The sequence below is a fragment of the Aspergillus campestris genome, assembly GCF_002847485.1.
Source record: "Aspergillus campestris IBT 28561 chromosome Unknown P168scaffold_1, whole genome shotgun sequence".
Taxonomy (NCBI): Eukaryota; Fungi; Ascomycota; class Eurotiomycetes; order Eurotiales; family Aspergillaceae; genus Aspergillus; species Aspergillus campestris.
In genome coordinates this window covers 1,148,173-1,167,568 of record NW_020194336.1, presented here as the reverse complement: position 1 = coordinate 1,167,568, position 19,396 = coordinate 1,148,173, and the positions used below count along the sequence as shown (strand labels likewise).

Sequence of the window (19,396 nt, the reverse complement as noted above, 5' to 3'; positions counted from 1 at the left end):
CCTAGCAAAACCGCTAATACATAAAAATTCATATTATAGAACATGCTCTGCTGTGTGGAGTTCCTCCAAGTATTTACATCGAATTTGATTAGAAAGAAAGAAAGAAAGAAAATGGTATCTGTATTAATCTATTCCACCACAACAACCTAACTCCCTTCACCTCCGCTGAGAAATCGGGCTCCCGCTCCTATTCGTAACGGCATCAACGTCATCGCCATCGTCATCGTCCTGACCCTGACCATGACCCGACACGCCGACTAGAAAAACACTCTCACACCACTCCGCAAAGGTATCCACGTCCCAGACCGCATCCTCCCGGCCCTTGCCCTTCTTACTAACAAAGTGGCCCCTCTTCTTCTCCGAAGAGGTATACTTATCGAAGAACTCCTCGTAGATCTGGATGATGCGGTCCTGGACGGCGCCGACGAGCGTCTCCTTCATGCGCGCGTCGTCGAGGTAGTCGTCGAGGATCTTGCGCAGGCTGGGCACCTCTTTCTCGATGTTGCGGCAGGTGGGGTACATGAGTTCGCCGCGCTGGAGGTTGCGGGTGTCGACGAATTTGGCGGGGAGAGACGCCGTCATGGTTGTTGCGAAGCCGTTGATGAAGTCGTTGATGACTGTGCGGAGGCGGCCGTCGAGCTCGACTTTGGCGTCGAGCATGTTCTCAATGACGCGCGGGAGGAGCCCGTGTCCGACGAGGCGCATGAGATTGCGGGGATTGAAAAGGCCGCCTCGTTCGCGCAGTTCCCAGAATGTGCTCGTTACGCCGGAGAAGTCGAAGGAGACTTCTGGGGCGACGTATTCGATGTCGAAGGCGACGATTTGTTGCTTGAGGATTAGGAGGTGGCTCATGAGGAAGAGCTGCGCGTTGATGGGGGATTTGGCGGCGATGAGGGTGCTGGCGTAGTGGAGGGAGTCGGTTGTTTGGTGGACGATTTGGTGGGCTAGATCGTCGAAGACGGTGGACTAATGGACAATTGGTCAGTGGGGTGTGCAGTTGTAGAAGGGGAGACGGGCATATGGGGATGCAGTACGTTTACAAGGCGATAGATCCTGCTCAGAAGCCAAATGGCTTTCCGTAGTGTCGGATACCACCCGCTTAGGGCTGTTTGCGACTCGAAATCCCATTTGGGGTCTTGCTCCTGTGGGGATTCGGAGTTCTCGTCGGCTTGTTTTGAAGGCTTGGAAAGATTCACAAGCACGTCAACGGGGGCGATCTTTCTTCCAGATATCTGGTTCTCGCCCTCTGTAACTGCGCTTGCGACTTGCTTGTTGCGGGCAGGGTAGTCAAGGTCATCCGGTCCCGGCTTATATCGTTCAATCTCGTCGTAGAGAAAAGCTTGTGCGCGAAACACGAGCCGCGTTTGGACGTCTTCCAGGGCCGGCTGGATCAGCGCAGGGAAATCGAGTTGATTGGCATCGGTAATCTCGGTCTCTTCTTCCGGGTCGAATATATAGCGGGTCTGCAAGAGGGTACAAAGTTGACAGAGTCTGATGATTTTGTCTTCGTGTATGATCCTTGGTCTGAGGTGGTCGTAGAGAGGTTCACAAATCGACTCCAGAAAGTAATACAAACCCCCCTGACCGTGGAACCACTCTCCCCAGAGGTCGTATTCGTCGAGACACACGCCGCGAATATAGCTGATGCTTCCGCGTGCGAAAGACACGAGATCAGTCGACGTACTGGGCGCCTGTGAAATTTCATGTAGTTGCTTGCGTACAAGCGGCACTATGAGTTTGCTGCGGGTCGCCGCGTAGTTGTCCTGAAGTTCGTTAAGAAGACTCTGATACTCAGCTTCAGAACCCTGGTCCGGGTCCAACGGCGGCACGGCTCTCTTCTGGATCTCGAGACCAATCTGTTTCAGTTCCGGGGCGCCAACTCGAAATTTGGCATACAACAAGGCGGACATGGTTGTATCATTGAGCTGCTTGTCTGCGATCTTCTTGGATACGTTGAGATATATGTCGCGGAGGGCGGCGACGAAGTGCCCTCGAATAAGCGTGAGGGCTCGCGTCATAAGAAGACGGTACCTGGATCGGTATACGCTTGCTTCTTTTTGTTCGGGCTATAAGAAATCGTTAGTCATCGCACGACATATATAATGGTGGCAACTGGACGAACATGTGTTTCCATATAGTCCAGGCATTCGTCCAGTCGCTTGAGCATTTCCGAGAAATCCCGCCCTCGTACGGAATTCCCAGCACCCGGGGCATTAAGCCTCCTCGAAGCAGGATCCAAGAAGTCATAGTATTGCAGATTGTCCTCAATATTAATCGCGAGCTCCAAGTCGCGCCGCTGGGCAGAAAGTAACCCTTCGCATTGCTTCTCGAAATTGGACGTTTGCGAATCGACTGCCACGAAATCTTTGGACAGACTGGATAGGAGATCGAGGGTTGAGGATGTATCGGATAAGAGTGTATCTAAATGGGACTTTGACATCTGCAATTCGTGGAGGCAAGACCTATTGTGGATGGTAGTTAGCATTCAGCATACTCTGATCGTCGCGGATGCACGTGGCCAGTGTACTACTTACTGGTACTCATCGTAGCTGGTTTCCAACAAGCTTTCTTCCACCTCGTTGAACCACTGGGTAAAGTCGAGCTCATTGCGAATATTGGATACAGTGTCTGACCCATCTGGAGACTCGTCGGCCTTCTCGGTCTTCTTAGCTTGAAGATCTAGGGGCGGACGGGGAGGAGCTGTCTGGCGACGGCTTCGCCCTCCCGCAGCTTGCTGGCGCATTGTGGGACCGGGTCGGGTTGGAGGGTGAGAGGGCGAGGACTCGCTGTGGACTTGGTTTATTGTTCAATGATGTAGACCGGTTAGAGTCTGTCCAACGCAAAAGACATTGAAGTCGAGAACGACTCGTAGACCGACCGAATAGCGTTGATTGTTGACACCTTCCCCAAGGCCGTGCCCTCGGGAGCCGCGCGGTATTCTGCCGCCCTCCTCCGCTCTCGCGCATTGACGCAACTGATTATTGCTTGCGGTGTTTGAAGTTCGCCTTTCTCTCCTCATATAATCGTCGCTTGTTCTCCGCGAGAACACAATCTAGTCTACTTTTCTTCTGCTTATGCAGGATGTACACGGAGTGAAATACTAATTGCGTCATCACCATGTGGACAGCGCGAATGCAACGCCCCGCGGCGAATACCGCCAGTGCCTGCCGTCGGCTTCCCAAGCGCGGCCGCCTTACCATAACACCTGGGCGCAGAAATTATGCTCGCCCTACCGAGGGCAACAAGACGTTTGAACAGCCTGCGTCGTCATCGCACTGGTTCCGCAACTCGTTAGGTTTGGCAGGAGCTGGTACTGCTGCATTTCTCGCCTATTCGTATGCGACATCCAACACAACTCGCATCCAAGGTGCACCGCCATCCAGCGCGCAAGATCACTCGAAGACAACGGACGACTTTCCACTCGTACAGGAGAAACGAAGCGTGAAAAGTCCAGGTGTATACCTATGGGGCGACAATGCGCATCGTGTGGTGGACCCCGAAAGCAAAGCCACCAACATCAAAACACCACGCAACCTTCACTATTTTGACGGTCATGTGCTGAGGGATATCAAGCTCCAAGAGAAGATGGGAGCTGCGATTCTGGAAAATGGTGACCTTGTGCAATGGGGGAAGGGCTATTCGGAAACGGAGTTCAAGCCCGCCAAGACTCTGACTGGCAAGAACCTGATATCCGTGTGCATGTCCAACGACCGAATCCTGACGCTGTCATCTGATGGAAACGTATACTCCCTGCCGATGGCGAAGGAAGATCAGTTGGGCGGTCGAAAATTGAAAGAAGGCTCCTGGGTGCCCTACTGGTCTGGCACCGCAGAGGTTAGCTATCGTCTGCTGAAGCCAAGCCTGGGGCTGGGCGAAAAGGTCACCGCCATCAGTGGTGGACTGGAACATGCCCTTCTAATGACCAGCTCTGGCCGAGTCTTCTCTGTTGCTTCTTCTACAGAACACTACCCGTCTTTCGGGCAATTGGGGGTCCCTGGGCTGACATGGGCGACGCGGCCCAAGGGTCCCGTGGATTCCTGCCATGAGGTCAAGGGTTTTGCCGGCTCCAAGATTGTCCAAATTGCAACTGGAGACTACCACTCCCTGGCCTTGAGCAAGGATGGCAGCGTTTACTCTTTCGGCGACAACTCATTTGGGCAGCTAGGGTTCGCATTTGACACTGCTCTCCCGTTCCACGACACCCCGACTGCAATTCCCGTCAAAAAGCTTTATCGTGGCAACACTTGGTTTCCTAAAGTGACCAGCATTGCGGCTGGGGGAGCTAACAGCTTCTTCACGGTGGATGCCAAACGTATCGTCGGCCCGGGTGAAAACCCATCCACCATCCGCGACTTAGACCGCATCACCGCCGATACCTGGACTTGTGGAAGGGGGATTTGGGGTGCTCTCGGGACTGGAAAGTGGACGCATATTCAGGACGTGCCTGCCAAGATCAAAGCGTTGAGCGGATTGTTCGAGTACGACGAGCGTGCTAAGAAATTGACCCCGATCCGTTTGCGTGAAATCTCCGTTGGCACAACGCACGTGTCTGCCATCATGGACAACAGCGCCCATTTGGAAAGATCGTCCACCACTTCTCTAGAAAGCTCCAAGGACTGGGGCTTCGATGTCCTCTGGTGGGGAGGGAACGAACACTTCCAGCTCGGAACCGGCAAGAGGACCAATATGGCCAAACCGACGTATATCAACGCGCCACTGGAAACAGGAGGGGAGCATCCGAAGCAGGAGGCGCGACTTCAAATTATGCCCCGTCACAAGGGCAAAGTTGGCAAGCGGACAGTGAGCATGGAGCAGCGGGTTGAGTGTGGCAGACACGTTTCTGCGATCTACTCTGCCATATAATACTTCACACATATTTGTATTTTTATACGTGTTATGAGCAAAGAAAAGTGCTACTTTCTACCTTGTACTCTTATCCTAGTTGAATATAATGGATGTCTTGATGGGAGCTTATCACCGTACAAACAAAACAAACACCGACTATCAGCGGAAGACGCTCGGACCACCGCTTATCCAAAAATTTCCCAGGCGGAAGAAAAAAAGAAAAAGTTGAACAACAGCCAAACCTCCACAACAACCCCAATCCCCCCCTTGACGATCGCATCATGCCTCGTGAAAATCAGAAAAGAGGTCGGCGTGCGGCCGAGAAAGCCAACAAAGACACCTTGAAGCGAAAGCACGACGACGCGCCCGAGCACTCCCCGAAGCGACAGAAGCCTGAATCAACGGAAGATGAGATCACCGGCGGCGCGGACTACATACCACTGGGCGAGGAGATGCAAATCGATGGAGATGGGGAAGGACACGATCAGATGCAGGCCGGCGACATGCCGTTCTACGGTCTTCTGGACACCGAGGAGCAGGAGTACTTTTCGCGCGCGAACGAGATGCTCGAGCTGGACCAGTTCGGGGACGCCGAGGAACGGCGGTTATTCATCGACAGCGTCTACAGGGAGGCCAATGGCAAGGAGCTGAAGATTGCGTGCAGTCAGTCGTGCTCGAGGCTGATGGAGAAGTTGATCGCTGCGTCGGACATGCGCCAGATCCGGAGGCTGTTCAATAAGTTTATCGGCCACTTCTTGCACCTGGTGCAGCATCGGTTTGCTAGCCACTGCTGCGAAGCGCTCTTTGTGAGCGCGGCGCCGGGAGTGATGGATAAGCCTTCGAAGGCGAAGGCTCGTCGCGATGAGGAGGAGGATGAGGAAGACCCGGAGCCGGAGCTCTCGCTCGCGGAGATGTTCATGAAGGTCGTGGAGGAGTTGGAGGGGAACTGGGGCTACCTCTTGACCGAACGATTTGCGTCCCACACGATCCGAGTTCTCCTTCTCGTTCTCGGCGGCGAACCGGTCGATGTTACCAGCAACGACTCGGTCGTCGCCAGTCGCAAGAAGGAGCGGGTGGGCGCCAAGATGGAACCCCGGGAGGAAAACGTCGTGGCGGAGAAGAGAAGCGTGCCGGATACTTTCGTGAAAACCTTGAAGAAGATCATCAAGGATATTATATTAGTGCTGGACGATACATATCTGAGAGCGCTGGCGACCCATCCGGTGGGAAACCCGGTTTTGCAGGTGCTGGTGTCTCTGGAGATTTTGCACTTTGGCAAGTCTGCCACCAAAGATCCGAATTCGATCATCCGGAAGTTGATCCCCGATGAGGAGTTCACAGAGGGCAGTGAAGGCACGAGCTTCATTCGCGGGCTGCTCTACGATCCGGTCGGGTCTCGTCTCGTGGAAACCATTGTGCGATGCGTACACGGAAAGCTTTTCAAAAGCTTTTACAGAAACTTCTTCCACGATCAGATCGCCTCACTCGCGCGCAACATTACAGCTGGATATGTTGTCCTCCGGGTCCTGGAACGACTCGGTAAAGACGATCTCAAGGAAGCAATGGAACGACTGTCCCCTCAAATCCCTAGTCTTATCGAACGGGGGCGGCTAGTCGTGCCCAAGGTATTGATTGAACGGTGTCTGGTTCGTGGAATCGACACACATGCTCTCGCTCGGGCTTTCGAAGCGGCCTACGACAAGGATCCGGCCCGCCGACTAAGCCAAATCCTTCGACGGGAGAACACTTCCAGCGATGCCGCAAACCAGCCCAACGCAGAGTTCAAGGAGTCGGGGGCTGATCAAGGCCAAGCACCTACTGCCGCCGAGAGGCTCCACGGTTCGCTTCTCGCGCAGACAATGTTGACCGCTCGCGGCCCTCTCAGCGGACTAATCCACTCGAGTCTGCTCGCGCAATCATCCGAGTCGCTCCTCGAGCTAGCCAAGGATCCTACGGCATCTCGCGTCCTCCAACAAGCAATGACCCTACCCACCTCCACGCCCCAGTTCCGCCGCCAGTTTACAACCCGCTTCCAGGGCCATCTCGTGGACCTGGCCCTCGACAGCAGCGGCTCCCACGTGGTCGATGCGCTGTGGCCGGCCACGAATGATATCTATTTCGTCAAGGAGCGCATGGCGCAAGAACTCTCTCAGCAGGAGATGACACTCCGGGACTCGTTCGTGGGTCGCGCTGTATGGAAGAACTGGTCGATGGATCTGTACAAGCGACGACGCAGTGAATGGGGCGCGAAAGCGAAAGGTATCGACCATGGCGACGGCACTGGAGAACGGCCCAAGTCGAAGATTGAGCTGGCGCGGGCTCGGTTTGCCGCAAAGGCTGAGGAGACCACAAAGGCGGATGGGTCGGCCAGACCGTAGGGTTTGGATGGTGGAAAAAATGCATAGCTTTGCTGTATATAATACCTTGTCATGTTAGACTAGTCTAGATCGCATGTAAACAGACGTCTCTATGAAATGAATCCCAATGATCTACATTGCATGATCGAACTGTAGGGATGTAACGGCGTTTACTGCCAACCTTCCTTCTCAAACATGCCTTTACAGGCTCTACCAAATTATTCGATCAATTCCGCCCAATCTAATTGCATATCTGAATAAATCTTTGCTATGAAAACCTCACCCTCGGAATCGTGTAGATCATGATGTCAACCCCGCGGTATCTGTCGCCATCGGCGCCGGAATCGGCTGGGCCCACTCCCCATATTACAACCACGAAGAGCATGCATACATGTACATACTCCCTGCATATTTGATATCTTTGACTATTTTCTATACTTGTATTTAGATATATACCGAGAAGTTTTCCCCGGCAATATCAATGGCTACTTCTGCGCCAGTCAGTCGCGCGGACGAAGTTCGCAACGTGAGTCTTCTTTTTGCTCTTTTTTTTTTTCTCTTCCCTTTTCCTTCCTGCTAAATCGCCGCATGAGGCTAACAGTGTTCTTCCTATGCCAACTATAGCTTCTTAATGCAGTCGAGGACCTCTTAATTCCTTTCATCCGCGCCGCGGATGAAGAGCCCCTCAGTAAAAAGCACCTTCAGAATGGCACAAATGGCACGAATGGCACCAACGGCACCCATTCCGAACCAACCACTTCACTAGTCGACTACCGCAAACCAGAAGAATTGCAGAAACTCCTCCAACTGGAGTTTCCGGAACAGGGGACAGGCCAGGACGGACTGATCGGAGCCCTCCAGAAAGTCCTCCGCTACTCCGTCAACACCTGGCACCAGGGCTTCCTCGACAAGCTGTATGCGTCGACGAACGCACCCGGAGTCGCCTCGGAGCTGATCCTCGCGGCCCTCAACACCAACGTCCACGTCTACCAAGTATCGCCGGCGTTGTCGATCATCGAGAAATACACCGGGAAGCAGCTAGCAGCGCTGTTCGGGCTGCGCGGCCCTCGGGCAGGCGGAATCTCAGTCCAGGGCGGTTCCGCATCCAACACGACGTCAATTGTCATCGCGCGCAACAACCTCTTCCCGGACACCAAGAAAGACGGAAATGGCGGATACCGCTTCGTGATTTTCACCAGCGCCCACGGCCACTACAGCATTGAGAAGGCGGCGCAGATGCTCGGGCTCGGAAGTAGTGCCGTCTGGGCGGTCCCCGTCGACGGACAGGGCCGGATGATCGCTTCGGAGCTAGAAGCGCTCGTCCAAAAGGCGCTGAGCGAAAACCGCACGCCCTTCTACGTCAACTCCACCGCCGGAACGACCGTCATGGGGTCCTTCGACCCCTTCGACGACATCGCCGCCATCTGCAAGAAGTATAACCTCTGGCTCCACGTCGACGGCTCCTGGGGCGGCTCGTTCGCCTTCTCCGAGCGCCAGCGCGGCAAGCTCGCCGGCACGGAAAAGGCAGATAGTATCGCTATCAACCCGCACAAAATGATCGGTGTCCCGGTGACATGTTCGTTCCTCCTAGCCGCCGACCTCCGTCGGTTCCACCAGGCGAATACCCTCCCCGCCGGATACCTCTTCCACAACGACGACGATGACAACGACAACACCAACGGCTCCATGGCGCCCGAGTCCGAAATTGCCGTCGACTCCCCCGAAGTGTGGGACCTGGCGGACCTCACGCTCCAATGCGGCCGACGCGCCGACTCCCTGAAACTCTTCCTCGGCTGGACCTACTACGGCACAGCAGGCTACGCCCAGCAAATCGACACAGCCTGCGCAGTCGCGACCCACCTCGCGACACTCGTGGAACAAAATCCGAACTTCATCCTTGTCAGCGAGAACCCGCCGCCGTGCCTGCAAGTATGCTTCTACTACGCGCCGGGCCGGCAGATGGCCCATCCGCGCGGGGTAGTCTCCAACGAGACGGAGCGCGGCAAATCCAACAGCAAGGTGACGGAGCGGATCACGCACGCTATCGTGAGCAGGGGCTTCATGGTCGATTTCGCGCCCCCTTCGGGCGGCGAGGATCCTGATGCTGTTGGGAATGGGAAGTTTTTCCGGTGTGTGGCTAATGTGCAGACGAAGATGGAGACTGTTGAGGCGCTTGTTGGGGCTATTGAGGAGGTTGGGCCTGGGGTTGTGGAGGATTTGAAGGCGCAGGGGAGTGGCCTGAATGGTTGGAAGAGGCCTGGGGAGAGGGGGCATGGGCCTGTTGTTCATCATCGGGTTTGAGGGTTAAGTTGTATTGGTTGGGATAGAGTATATAGTTTCGCATAGAGTATAGCTTCTGCATTATGAGTATCTGTACAGCTAGATTGTTGGTTAATGTGGGCGTGTACAACGAGAAGGACGTAAAAAAAAGGGTTTATTAGAATCTAGGACGTTACAAATGATATACCACAACAGTCACTCGCCACGATGGTGTCTTGCATCTATGGCTAGCTCTTAGTATAAGGTAAAAGTGCATAAGATAGACCAACAACTATAGCAAAACCAACTAGGCCATTAGTGATGTGGAAAACCTAGGTAAATGCTTCAGAATGGAAGAAGTATATAGAGCGCCAAGAAAAAGTAAAGTGAACATACGAGATGCATGTCACCACGTTAGTAGAAGTCTAATTTCCAATCTCGGCTCTCCTCTCCAGCACACTTCTAGCCTCGGCCTCCATCAGTGTTTCGATGCCCATCTCGGCCAGTACGTCTCGCGCACTTTCGTTGTCCTTGAAGAGCCGCTTCTCCACCTCCCACAGACCCCGCTGCGCACTGTCATCTCCGTCCGTTTCGGGGTTCGACGCTTCACTGGTTGACGGGGTAGTGCTGTCCAGCCCGAGCAAGAGGAGACCTTCGCTCAATTTCCGGAGTGTTTTGGCTGAGCCGCCCTGTTGGCCTGCCGCTCCAAGAGAGGTATCAACCGTCTTACAGAGGTGGTCGACGTCGCTGATGAGCTGGGCTGCCCCTGCGGCGGAGAATGTATTGCGCATGAGAATGTTACTCCAGAGGTGTGTCTGGATAGATAGGAGCACTTGGCGTGTTATCCGGCGAAGAGGCGCAACGCCCAGCGCACGGGAGAGGAAGGAAACTTCAACGGAGAGGGTGTGCAGCGCTGGCGCGAGGTCGGCAGTGGGAGGAAGAAGCCCCGTTGCGGCGCCCGAGATAGTTGCCCAGGTGGAAACGCGCGAGTATTGTTTGAGGGCCCCGCGAGCATTGGATGTGAGTGTCGAGGTGATGATAGATTCGGACCGGAGGCGGAGACTGCGATACGCGGAGGCAGTCTCGTCGAACAAAGCTCCCTCTGGGGTTACACCTTGAGCAGTGTTGCTGCCATTCACCGCTTGCGAGGTCCGCGAGGCAACGTCTGCGACGGACATGGAACCGGCCACGTTCTGTCCGTTGTCTTTGTTCTGTCGGACACGCTCCTGCAGCTCAGACCAAAGCTCAACGAAAAACACCTCGTTGCTCCAATCCTCCATCTTCTTCTCCAGGTACTCTGCGCTACCGAAAACGCGGCAAAGTCGCTCCAGTCCCGCAACACCTTCTATGGCTTGGCCGTCCGCGCCCTGCACGGTGCGACCGATCGTTGAGGTCATCGCGAGATAAGCTTCCAGGGCTGATCCCAGGCGGTCGTGGAATTGGTCAAAGATCGTAATCTGGATGTCGATGAGAAATCGCAGTTTTTGGCTGAATGAGGACAAGGGCTGATAACGTTCGGTAATAGTCTCGAGGAGGTCGTTCACACGGATCGCTGCCTTGGTTGGCTTGGTCGAAGTAAGTTCGACGCCTTCATAGTCGATTTCCCCACTCCCTGGGGCTTCGACAATCTCCTTGTAGCGAGCCAACGCAAAGTCCTTTTCGACTTGGAGCCAGCGGTCAAACCAGCCTTCTTTAGTCAGGACATACCACGTCATCCCCTTCCAATTGTCTTCTGTATAAGGATCGGGTAGGTAGTTCCACGACTCGCGGATTTCCTCGTCAAAGTTCATTACTTCATGCATGAAGTGACTGAGTAACTGCGGGTGGTTAGAGATCTGAGGGAGGAAGGCTGACATCTTCTGCTGCAACATGGGCAACAGAGCCGTGATGTAGGCATGGGATGCATTGTAGAAGTTCCATTCTAGTTCAGACCCGGCGTTGTGTGCTTTCTCGTCGAATATAGGTTGGAGATATGTAGCAAAGAAACTGCCAAAGTTGTTGATCAAGTCCGTGACATGAGCCATGAAGAACTCCGGCTAAGCATTCAATCAGCACAATCATGTCAATGTGCGAAGCGATCGCTCACAAACCTTGTCTAATCTATTCGTTGGCTTGTCTCCACTGAAATGATACTTAAACCGCAGCTCCAGAGGATGTACCATCACCTCCAATGGCCACAGTATCGGAGGCTCAACACTCTTGTTGTCCGCAAAGAAATCGCGAGCTTTGAGTTCCCTGTACATAAGGGTCAGAAAAGTCATCTGGTTGAAGCACGTAGTACTCACGGTATCTGGAGCTCGAGAAGCAATTCGACATTTTCCTTCCATTGAACATGGAGATCGTCTGGGAAATGCAATTCCTTCGAGGGCCACTTCATCTGTTCCAAAGTCCCTTGTAGTCGCTTGGTAAAACCCGTTTTCATCTGTTCTCGCAGCGCCGACGCTAACTTTCCAACATAATTGACCAGATGAGGAGCGGCTCCCTCTGCCGCAGGCTGAGCCTCGTTCAACGACCTGACAATGCCTTGCAATTGAATATAAGGCGGTATAGCCTGTCGCGGCTCGGAACGTATGTTCCCCAATGCATCCTTGCTGTATATCGTGCGTTAGCGACAGCATCACAAACAATCTCGCCGTGCTTCAGGTACCTCAATTTCTCCGCCTCCTGCAGCAGGGCCACATAGCCCTTTGAGATCTCCAATTTCCGAAGCTTTTGTATACTCTCTTCAAAGCGCTGTGCTGCCTGATCACTAGCATCCGACCGCGTGATAGCTTTTAAACGCCTATCGATATCCGCTTGTTGGGCCTTGAACGCTTCGGCTCGCTTCCGGGTCGCTTCGGTGTGTTCGTTCGAGGCTTTCGTAGCGTTTGACAGGGCCTCCTGGGCTTCAGCTAGCTGCGAAATGCCATTAGCAACTTCTGGCTCTAATTTTGGTCCATCCTTCAGTTCAAGGCGAAGGGCTCGGGGGTCCTCACCTGTTTCCTCTGGAGATCATGTTGGGCCCGCAAGCTAGACAGCAACGAATCGAGGCTCTCAAAGTCGCCAGAGACCTGGATTTTATCATTTAGATAATCCTCCACACGAGTTCGCTCATGCGACGATAATGCGGGGGGAGCGGTCGCCATTATTCGCGGGGATGGACGGCGGGGTTCGAATAATCCAGAAGATGATAACTAGGTGGAGGGAGAAGCACAAGGTGTCGCGATCCACGCCGCCTTGCCAAAAGCGGGAAGCTCCGTCGCAACAAACGTCACCGCCGCTGCCCAACTGTTATGTCTACAGCATCATGCATCAGGGCGCATTTGCCAACACTTTTGGTCATGATTTACTCGTAAAATATATATTTCTGATCCCTGATCATGCCCAGTCCCGCTAAGAAGCGCAAGAGAGATGACCTTGACTCCTCCCCGCAAAAGTCCCGGAGTATAGCGTCATTCTTCAAGGGCCAAGCCTCCAAGGAAGCTGAGAAAATCAAAACATCTACGAACTCCGATGTGTCGAATCAGACAGAAGAGACACTGTCTGATGAAGCTCTAGCTCGAAAGCTTCAAGCAGAATGGAACCAACAAGATGTGACGGAAGAGACGCCCCCTTCACCTAGTGAGGCGCCAGAGACCCCAGAGCGCGGACACAGTCCGCAACGCCCGCCAAGTATACCATCGAAGAATATGATTTCTCTGCAGTCGTCTTCCGGCACGGAGGATACTGTCTCTCTCTCTATTCCTTTCGACCAAAGCCCCTTGACATTTGACTCGAGACAATACGCCGATGAATTGCAAAAACACTGGGCTACCTCGGGCGGCGATGCTTCGTATGCGCTCCTGACAAGGGCTTTTGTTCTTGCCAACGCTACAAATAGTCGCATCAAAATAGTCGATACGCTGGTCAACTTTCTTCGCGTCCTCATGGAAAGCGATCCGTCGAGTGTTCTCCCTGCGGTGTGGCTAGCAACCAACTCAATTTCGCCTCCGTACGACGAAATGGAATTAGGGCTCGGCGGCTCCTCGATATCGAAAGGCCTCAAGAAAATATACGGGCTAAATAGCCAGGGACTCAAGTCTCTGTATGATAAGCTTGGAGACGCAGGCGACGTAGCGTTCGAAGCCAAGAAGAGGCAAAGCCTGACGCTGGTAAAACCCAAGCCACTCAGGATTAAGGGCGTTTACCAGTCACTCCAGAAGATTGCCACGAGCAAAGGCCCGGGAAGCCAGGAAAATAAACAACGTATCGTTGAGAAATTGCTTCAGGATACGCGTGGTGCGGAGGAGAGTCGGTACATTGTCCGCACTCTGGTCCAGAATCTGCGGATCGGTGCGGTCAAGACTACCATGCTCATTGCGCTAGCTAGAGCTTGTCTACTTTCAAAGCCTGAGGAGGGCGAGTATACCCCATATTCCCTCCAGGAATTGTCCCGTCTTAAGAAGGAGGAGCTTGCGGGGATCTACAGCAATGCGGAGGAGATCGTCAAGTCATCCTACGCCAGACACCCAGATTACAACGACCTTGTTCCTTGCCTGCTAGAGATTGGAGTCACTGAGGAACTGCTTTTGCGATGTGGACTGCAGCTACACATTCCACTCAGACCAATGCTCGGCAATATCACACGAGACCTGTCAGACATGCTCACAAAGCTGCAAGGGCGCGACTTCAGCTGCGAGTTCAAGTACGACGGTCAGCGCGCGCAAGTCCACTGCGACGAGCAAGGGAAGGTATCAATATTCTCCCGCCACCTCGAGAACATGACAGAAAAATACCCAGACCTCGTGTCCCTGGTCCCTGAGATCCGGGGAGAAAGCGTATCAAGTTTCATCCTCGAAGGAGAAGTCGTCGCAGTAGACCAAGAAACCGGCGATCTGCAATCTTTCCAGACACTGACAAACCGCGCAAAAAAGAACGTCGACGTAGGCAGCATCAAAGTCAACGTCTGCCTCTTCGCATTCGATCTGATGTACCTAAACGGCGAGCCTCTCCTAAATCGATGCTTCCGCGAGCGCCGAGAGCTCCTCCGCAGTTTATTCGTGGGAATCCCCAACCGCTTCACCTGGGTCAAGAGCCTAGACGCAACATCAGCCGATTCCGACTCCGTCCTCGAGTTCTTCAAGAGCGCAACAGACGCCAAATGCGAAGGCATCATGGTCAAAGTCCTCGACAACACACCCAACCCCGCCCCTAACAAAAACGACAAACAATCAAACCCGATACCAAGCACAGACACCCCCAACAGCGCCACCACCACCACCAGCAACAGCCGACGAAAGGCCCTCCTCTCGACCTACGAGCCCGACAAACGCATGGACTCCTGGCTCAAAGTCAAAAAAGACTATAGCACCTCCTCCGAAACCCTCGACCTCATCCCGATAGCAGGGTGGCACGGCCAAGGCCGCAAAACCAAATGGTGGTCCCCGATCCTCCTCGCAGTCCGCAACGCCGAAACCGGCTCCCTCGAAGCCGTCACAAAATGCATGTCCGGCTTCACGGACAAATTCTACCAATCCAACAGGGAAAAATACGATCCCGGGGGGGTGAACGTCATCTCTCGACCCAGCTACGTCGAGTACTACGGCGAGCAGCCGGACGTGTGGTTCGAGCCGCAGGAGGTGTGGGAGATGGCGTTCGCGGACATCACGCTCAGTCCGACCTACACGGCTGCGATTGGGCTGGTCAGCGACGAGAGGGGGCTCAGTCTGCGGTTTCCGCGGTTTCTGAAGGTCCGCGAGGATAAGTCGCTTGAGGAGGCGACGACGGGGGATTATTTGGCGCTGCTTTGGCGGAAGCAGGCGGAGAAGGCGGTTCTTGAAGGTGACGAGGATCCGGCTTCTGAGATGCAGCCGGCTTAGATCGAGTAGGGGGATGGATGACCTAGGAGAATCCTTCTGGTTATGCAGCTTGGTCTGCAACCTAATTCTACCTACCTCTTGTGAGACATGGTGTGGCATGACCCCGCGGGTGTTGGCAGAAGGAGCGTTGGCTTTAACAGGTCCTTATGCAATAAACGACCATATCAATGAGGGAATTCGAGCATATATAGGCAGGGTCAACATGATGATTGTGAAGACAGATATAGTAGAGGTTCTTCTCAAGAACCACATTATCACTTGTGTGTTTGTACTCTTTTCCATCCTCTTGATCATTATCATTATTATTATCATTACTATTATAATTCTCATTGTTAGGAAAGCCGTGATCCAGCATGAAACAGTAGGCAGACAAAACGACACCTCAGGCACCAACCTACCTAATCCAGCTAAACCGTGCACCTCGTCAATTGGTCGGTTAGCGTAGGGCCGGCGCATGCGACCATACCACTTCCGGGCTAGCGCGAGCGCGAAATAGACACGAATTAGAGTTTGACGCGTCGGGTGTCGCGTGTTGTTTTTGTCTGACTCGATATTTTTTGGCCTCTGCCCACCCGTGCGGGGTAAGCTTGATTAATGGTTTTAATGCTATACAGGTGTGATGGGGCTCCCCATAGGAAATTAGTGGGTTAAGGTAGAGTTTGGATGGTATATATTCATCAATAGGTGACGCTCGTGCATATACAGCTAGCTTGACCGCGTCAGAGCGATTCGGTTTCAAGTTTCTTTGCCACAAATGAAAAGAGGGGACATGATGGAAAGAATAGAAAACAGAGAATGCCGAACACGGATGGTGGGCTAGAGGTGTCATACAAAAGAAAGGTTATGCAAAAGTCGGGGATTGACATAAGAAAAGAGGTGTATGGACAAATACCAAGGCCGCCGCCGCAGAGGGAATTGACACAAGGGGTGGCAGGGTATGAGGAAGTGAGGGGTAGAGCGGCAGGGAACAGGATGATCTGGTGTGTGCACATAACGGTCATTAAACTTGGTAATCGTAAAATGGGACAAGGAAAAGGATGTTTGAGGGTCTGGTCATGATGTGTTCAAGGACGGAGTTCTCCACCAAGTTGCAAGAGGAGACCGGACGCTCTCGCTCGGCTCTTGGGGCTGTCTGCACCAGGAGGTAACAGGGTGTCAAAGTTCGACCGCCGCCTATCTTTTGCTGCAAGAGGGGTGCGTGCCGCGCCTCCGGGCGTACGGCCACCCCAGGGTGCTTGAGCCGGGCTCGGGGTGACGTTGACAAAATCTGCAAAATTGAACTGCTGATTGGGAGTGCTGAAATTTGGGAAGAGACTGCCGCCCCCGGGAGTTGGGGTGAGCGACGGCAGCATGGCATGCTGACTTGGAGGGGTTGATGGAGGGAAGTCTCGCGCGTGGGTCTTGTTGGCGACGCTGGCCGGGGTGGGCGAATTGGCCAGATACAGGAGCAAATCAGCTCCGTCATCATGCCGCAAGGTCCGTTCGTTCCGCGACGAGCGAGTGTGTTTTGGTGGAGGAGTACGGGGAGGCGAGGAGCCCACCATCGAGCTCACATGTTGAAAACTATGAACAGGAAGGTCTGGGTCGTTCTCATCGTCCGAATAGGGATTGTGGGCCGGAGAGGAAAACTCGGGGATCGGGGCCGTCTCAGAGATGAGAGGCAAATGTCGTTGGCGATGTCCCATGTGCCGGTTGAAGCCCGGAGACGACTCGGGGAGTTGGTATGAACTTTTCCAAGACCCTCGAGGAGCTTTTGCTGGACGATCCGTGACCGAGTCCGACCGGAGACGTTTTCGGCCGGCCGACAGCATCGGCTGCATCACCTTGGAATCGAACGTGGCTGCATGTCTATTCCGTGATGATCGGGGCAATTCCTTCGAGTAGGTCGCAGTTCGCAAGGGAGGGGACGTCAGAGGAGTCTCGCAACGGCTATGGGATATTTCGGACGAGGAATCCGACGGCTTGTCACTCCCTAAGAGGAGGGAACGACCACCGGAGTGATCGAGGGACTGGAGACGGCCATTCTGGTACTTGACTTTGGCGAGGCCGAGACGATCTTGGAGGCTGAGGGAAACCTATGATGGAGTGACTAGTTAGAAAAATTTCCTCATTGATTTCATTTTTGTTTCTCGTCTGTGCATCCAGTTCACGCCTACCCCATGTGCTAGGGATGGAAGGATTGGGGCACGAAAATCTCTCCACCGGAAGGGGGCACAGTCATGGAAATACCTGAGCAATGTCAATTTTGCGAACGGTCTTCTCCGAGTTGGGTGGCTGAGGAAGGGCCATCGCTGGAGGTCAGTGAACAGCAGGAAGCGAAGGGCTATTCACCAAGTGGTCCGGGGGATCAGGTAGGATCATAAACAACAGTGGGTAAACGTCAAAAGCAGAATGCAGCCCAGAAGAAGCTTGGTCATAGACCAGAGAGGAGCAAGGGCGGCTGGAAAGCGGAGATGAAGGGGAGGAACTCGAGGAGTGGGAAGAGAAAGACCAAATGATTGGAGAATGAGGAGTGGATGAATTGGACGGGCTGAAAGAGAGAGCGAACTAACAGCTCAGGTCGTGTGTGCTGGGTCCAACCAAGCCAGGTCTGGTCTAGGGGGGAAATATCGGTAAAATTGAAGTTAAGAACTGGAAGGTCCGAATGGATCAATTCGAATTCCAGAAGTTGTAAAAATGAAAATTGGAAAATGAAAAATCGAGATTGCTCTCCGGGGAACCGAAGGGATCAAGGTCCAGGAAGGGAATGTATCATGAAAACCTATTTACAAGATATAGAGATGGAGATGATAATTGTGCAATAAAAATAACTACAATATTAACCTCGAGAATAGCAAACATAATTTATTCTATTTTACTTGCTTAATTATTGTTCTATTCAATCTATTCAAAAAAACCAGTTGAACACCTAAAGATGCCTGAACTGGATCTTCCGGATACGACTAGTTGAATCCATCCCTACTTGGACCATTGCAGTATCCATGGTTACCTACTTACCTCCCTATTCTATTGATCACTTTTCCCCTTGATGGACGATAGTCCGTCCTCTGTTCATTGTCTTGTCCAAATCATCTGGACTAACCAGTCAATACGGGTGTACGGACTGAATCCTGCCCAAGCGTCCGAGGTATCTGTGCGTTGTACTCCATACACTGTAACTATACTTGGCCCAACAATACCAGGTCACTACACCGAAGCATCAGCCGGTCAACTCCGGTCCCCCAAAGCCAATCGACCTAATGCCATTCCGTACTAATTACGGGGATTCCGGTTCATCCAGATCCAGCCCTGACCAGCAGCCGGAACGAGGAGAGATGAACGATGAACCGGTTGATGCTGGATTCCAAAGGACTGGACGCTAGTGAGGGATCTGGCCCGAAAGCCACCAGCATACCTTATCTATGCTCTTGCTGTCCCTGCCGACCGGGGGAATTTGGGATCTACAGAGGCAAGATCTCCTTCGTGGTGGACGGTTTCAGAACAGGAATCACACAGTCCGAATGTGAGCTCTCCTGGACAACGGGAGAGACTGAACTATGTCATCGTGCAGCTGTGATGGCTAAAGTGTGTGTGTGTCCCGACGGAGACAGTGATATGTCAACCCCCTTTTGAATCCTGAGTTCAGCCTCAAGAACTTCCGCAATCGAGTCAGTTAACGAAGTGGACACCTCCCTTGCTAATTAATTGAACCTCTGGATACGTCGACCGGTTTGATACTCTTACCGAGATCTCATGTCGGGATTCCAGTAACCCCACCGCAAATAATAAAGTGCCATTCCATAGAATGGCAATATTCGAGCTCCTACTCTTCATACGTGACAAAAGCACTGGTTGTCGAAGCTCTCGAGGTCTGAACTCTACATTATGGACGAACGGCCAAGAGTCTAATTCTTTTTGAGTTCTGCCCTGTTTAAATCTCGGCGTCTCGTCGATCGGGCAACTTTCCAGAGTGGGGTCTTCCAAACCCACTCTCAGGGATGAAAGGGAGCCAGGAAGAACCGGAAAGGAAGAAAACAAAGGCACGAAAGAAGAGAAAGGAGGAAACCAGGGCCCGTTATCAAGGATCATTCAAGCCCCGTTGAATGAAGGGAACCCAGG

At 53.2% G+C, this 19,396-nt stretch overlaps 5 protein-coding genes across 5 annotated transcripts; 2 read left to right on the top strand and 3 right to left on the bottom strand.

The window, feature by feature from the left end:
* Window positions 1–122: 122 nt before the first annotated feature.
* Window positions 123–2,849, bottom strand: P168DRAFT_246365 (Golgi transport complex subunit COG3). The gene is made up of 4 exons (XM_024834042.1): window positions 2,535–2,849; window positions 2,123–2,462; window positions 1,035–2,066; window positions 123–966 (listed from the first exon to the last, which is right to left on the bottom strand). Exons 1-4 carry the CDS (start codon window positions 2,741–2,743, stop codon window positions 157–159), a joined length of 2,391 nt encoding a protein of 796 aa, XP_024696688.1. The 5' UTR covers window positions 2,744–2,849; the 3' UTR covers window positions 123–156.
* A 736-nt stretch (window positions 2,850–3,585) lies between these two features.
* Window positions 3,586–9,503, top strand: P168DRAFT_294235 (uncharacterized protein; the record flags this gene model as incomplete). The annotated part of the gene is made up of 4 exons (XM_024837943.1): window positions 3,586–4,836; window positions 5,145–7,168; window positions 7,359–7,362; window positions 7,827–9,503. 4 exons carry the CDS (start codon window positions 3,586–3,588, stop codon window positions 9,501–9,503), a joined length of 4,956 nt encoding a protein of 1,651 aa, XP_024696687.1.
* A 97-nt stretch (window positions 9,504–9,600) lies between these two features.
* On the bottom strand, window positions 9,601–12,601 carry P168DRAFT_308221 (RINT-1 family protein). Its single transcript, XM_024839176.1, has 5 exons — window positions 12,437–12,601; window positions 12,109–12,356; window positions 11,747–12,052; window positions 11,552–11,696; window positions 9,601–11,497 (listed from the first exon to the last, which is right to left on the bottom strand). Exons 1-5 carry the CDS (start codon window positions 12,584–12,586, stop codon window positions 9,887–9,889), a joined length of 2,460 nt encoding a protein of 819 aa, XP_024696686.1. The 5' UTR covers window positions 12,587–12,601; the 3' UTR covers window positions 9,601–9,886.
* Window positions 12,602–12,756: 155 nt separating this feature from the next.
* On the top strand, window positions 12,757–15,530 carry P168DRAFT_286250 (putative DNA ligase I). The gene has a single exon (XM_024836312.1). The coding sequence runs from the start codon at window positions 12,821–12,823 to the stop codon at window positions 15,296–15,298; it is 2,478 nt and encodes an 825-aa protein (XP_024696685.1). The 5' UTR covers window positions 12,757–12,820; the 3' UTR covers window positions 15,299–15,530.
* Window positions 15,531–15,973: 443 nt separating this feature from the next.
* P168DRAFT_323277 (uncharacterized protein) lies at window positions 15,974–17,940 on the bottom strand. The gene is made up of 2 exons (XM_024840669.1): window positions 17,528–17,940; window positions 15,974–17,373 (listed from the first exon to the last, which is right to left on the bottom strand). The coding sequence occupies exons 1-2, from the start codon at window positions 17,585–17,587 to the stop codon at window positions 16,363–16,365; spliced, it is 1,071 nt and encodes a 356-aa protein (XP_024696684.1). The 5' UTR covers window positions 17,588–17,940; the 3' UTR covers window positions 15,974–16,362.
* Window positions 17,941–19,396: the final 1,456 nt, after the last annotated feature.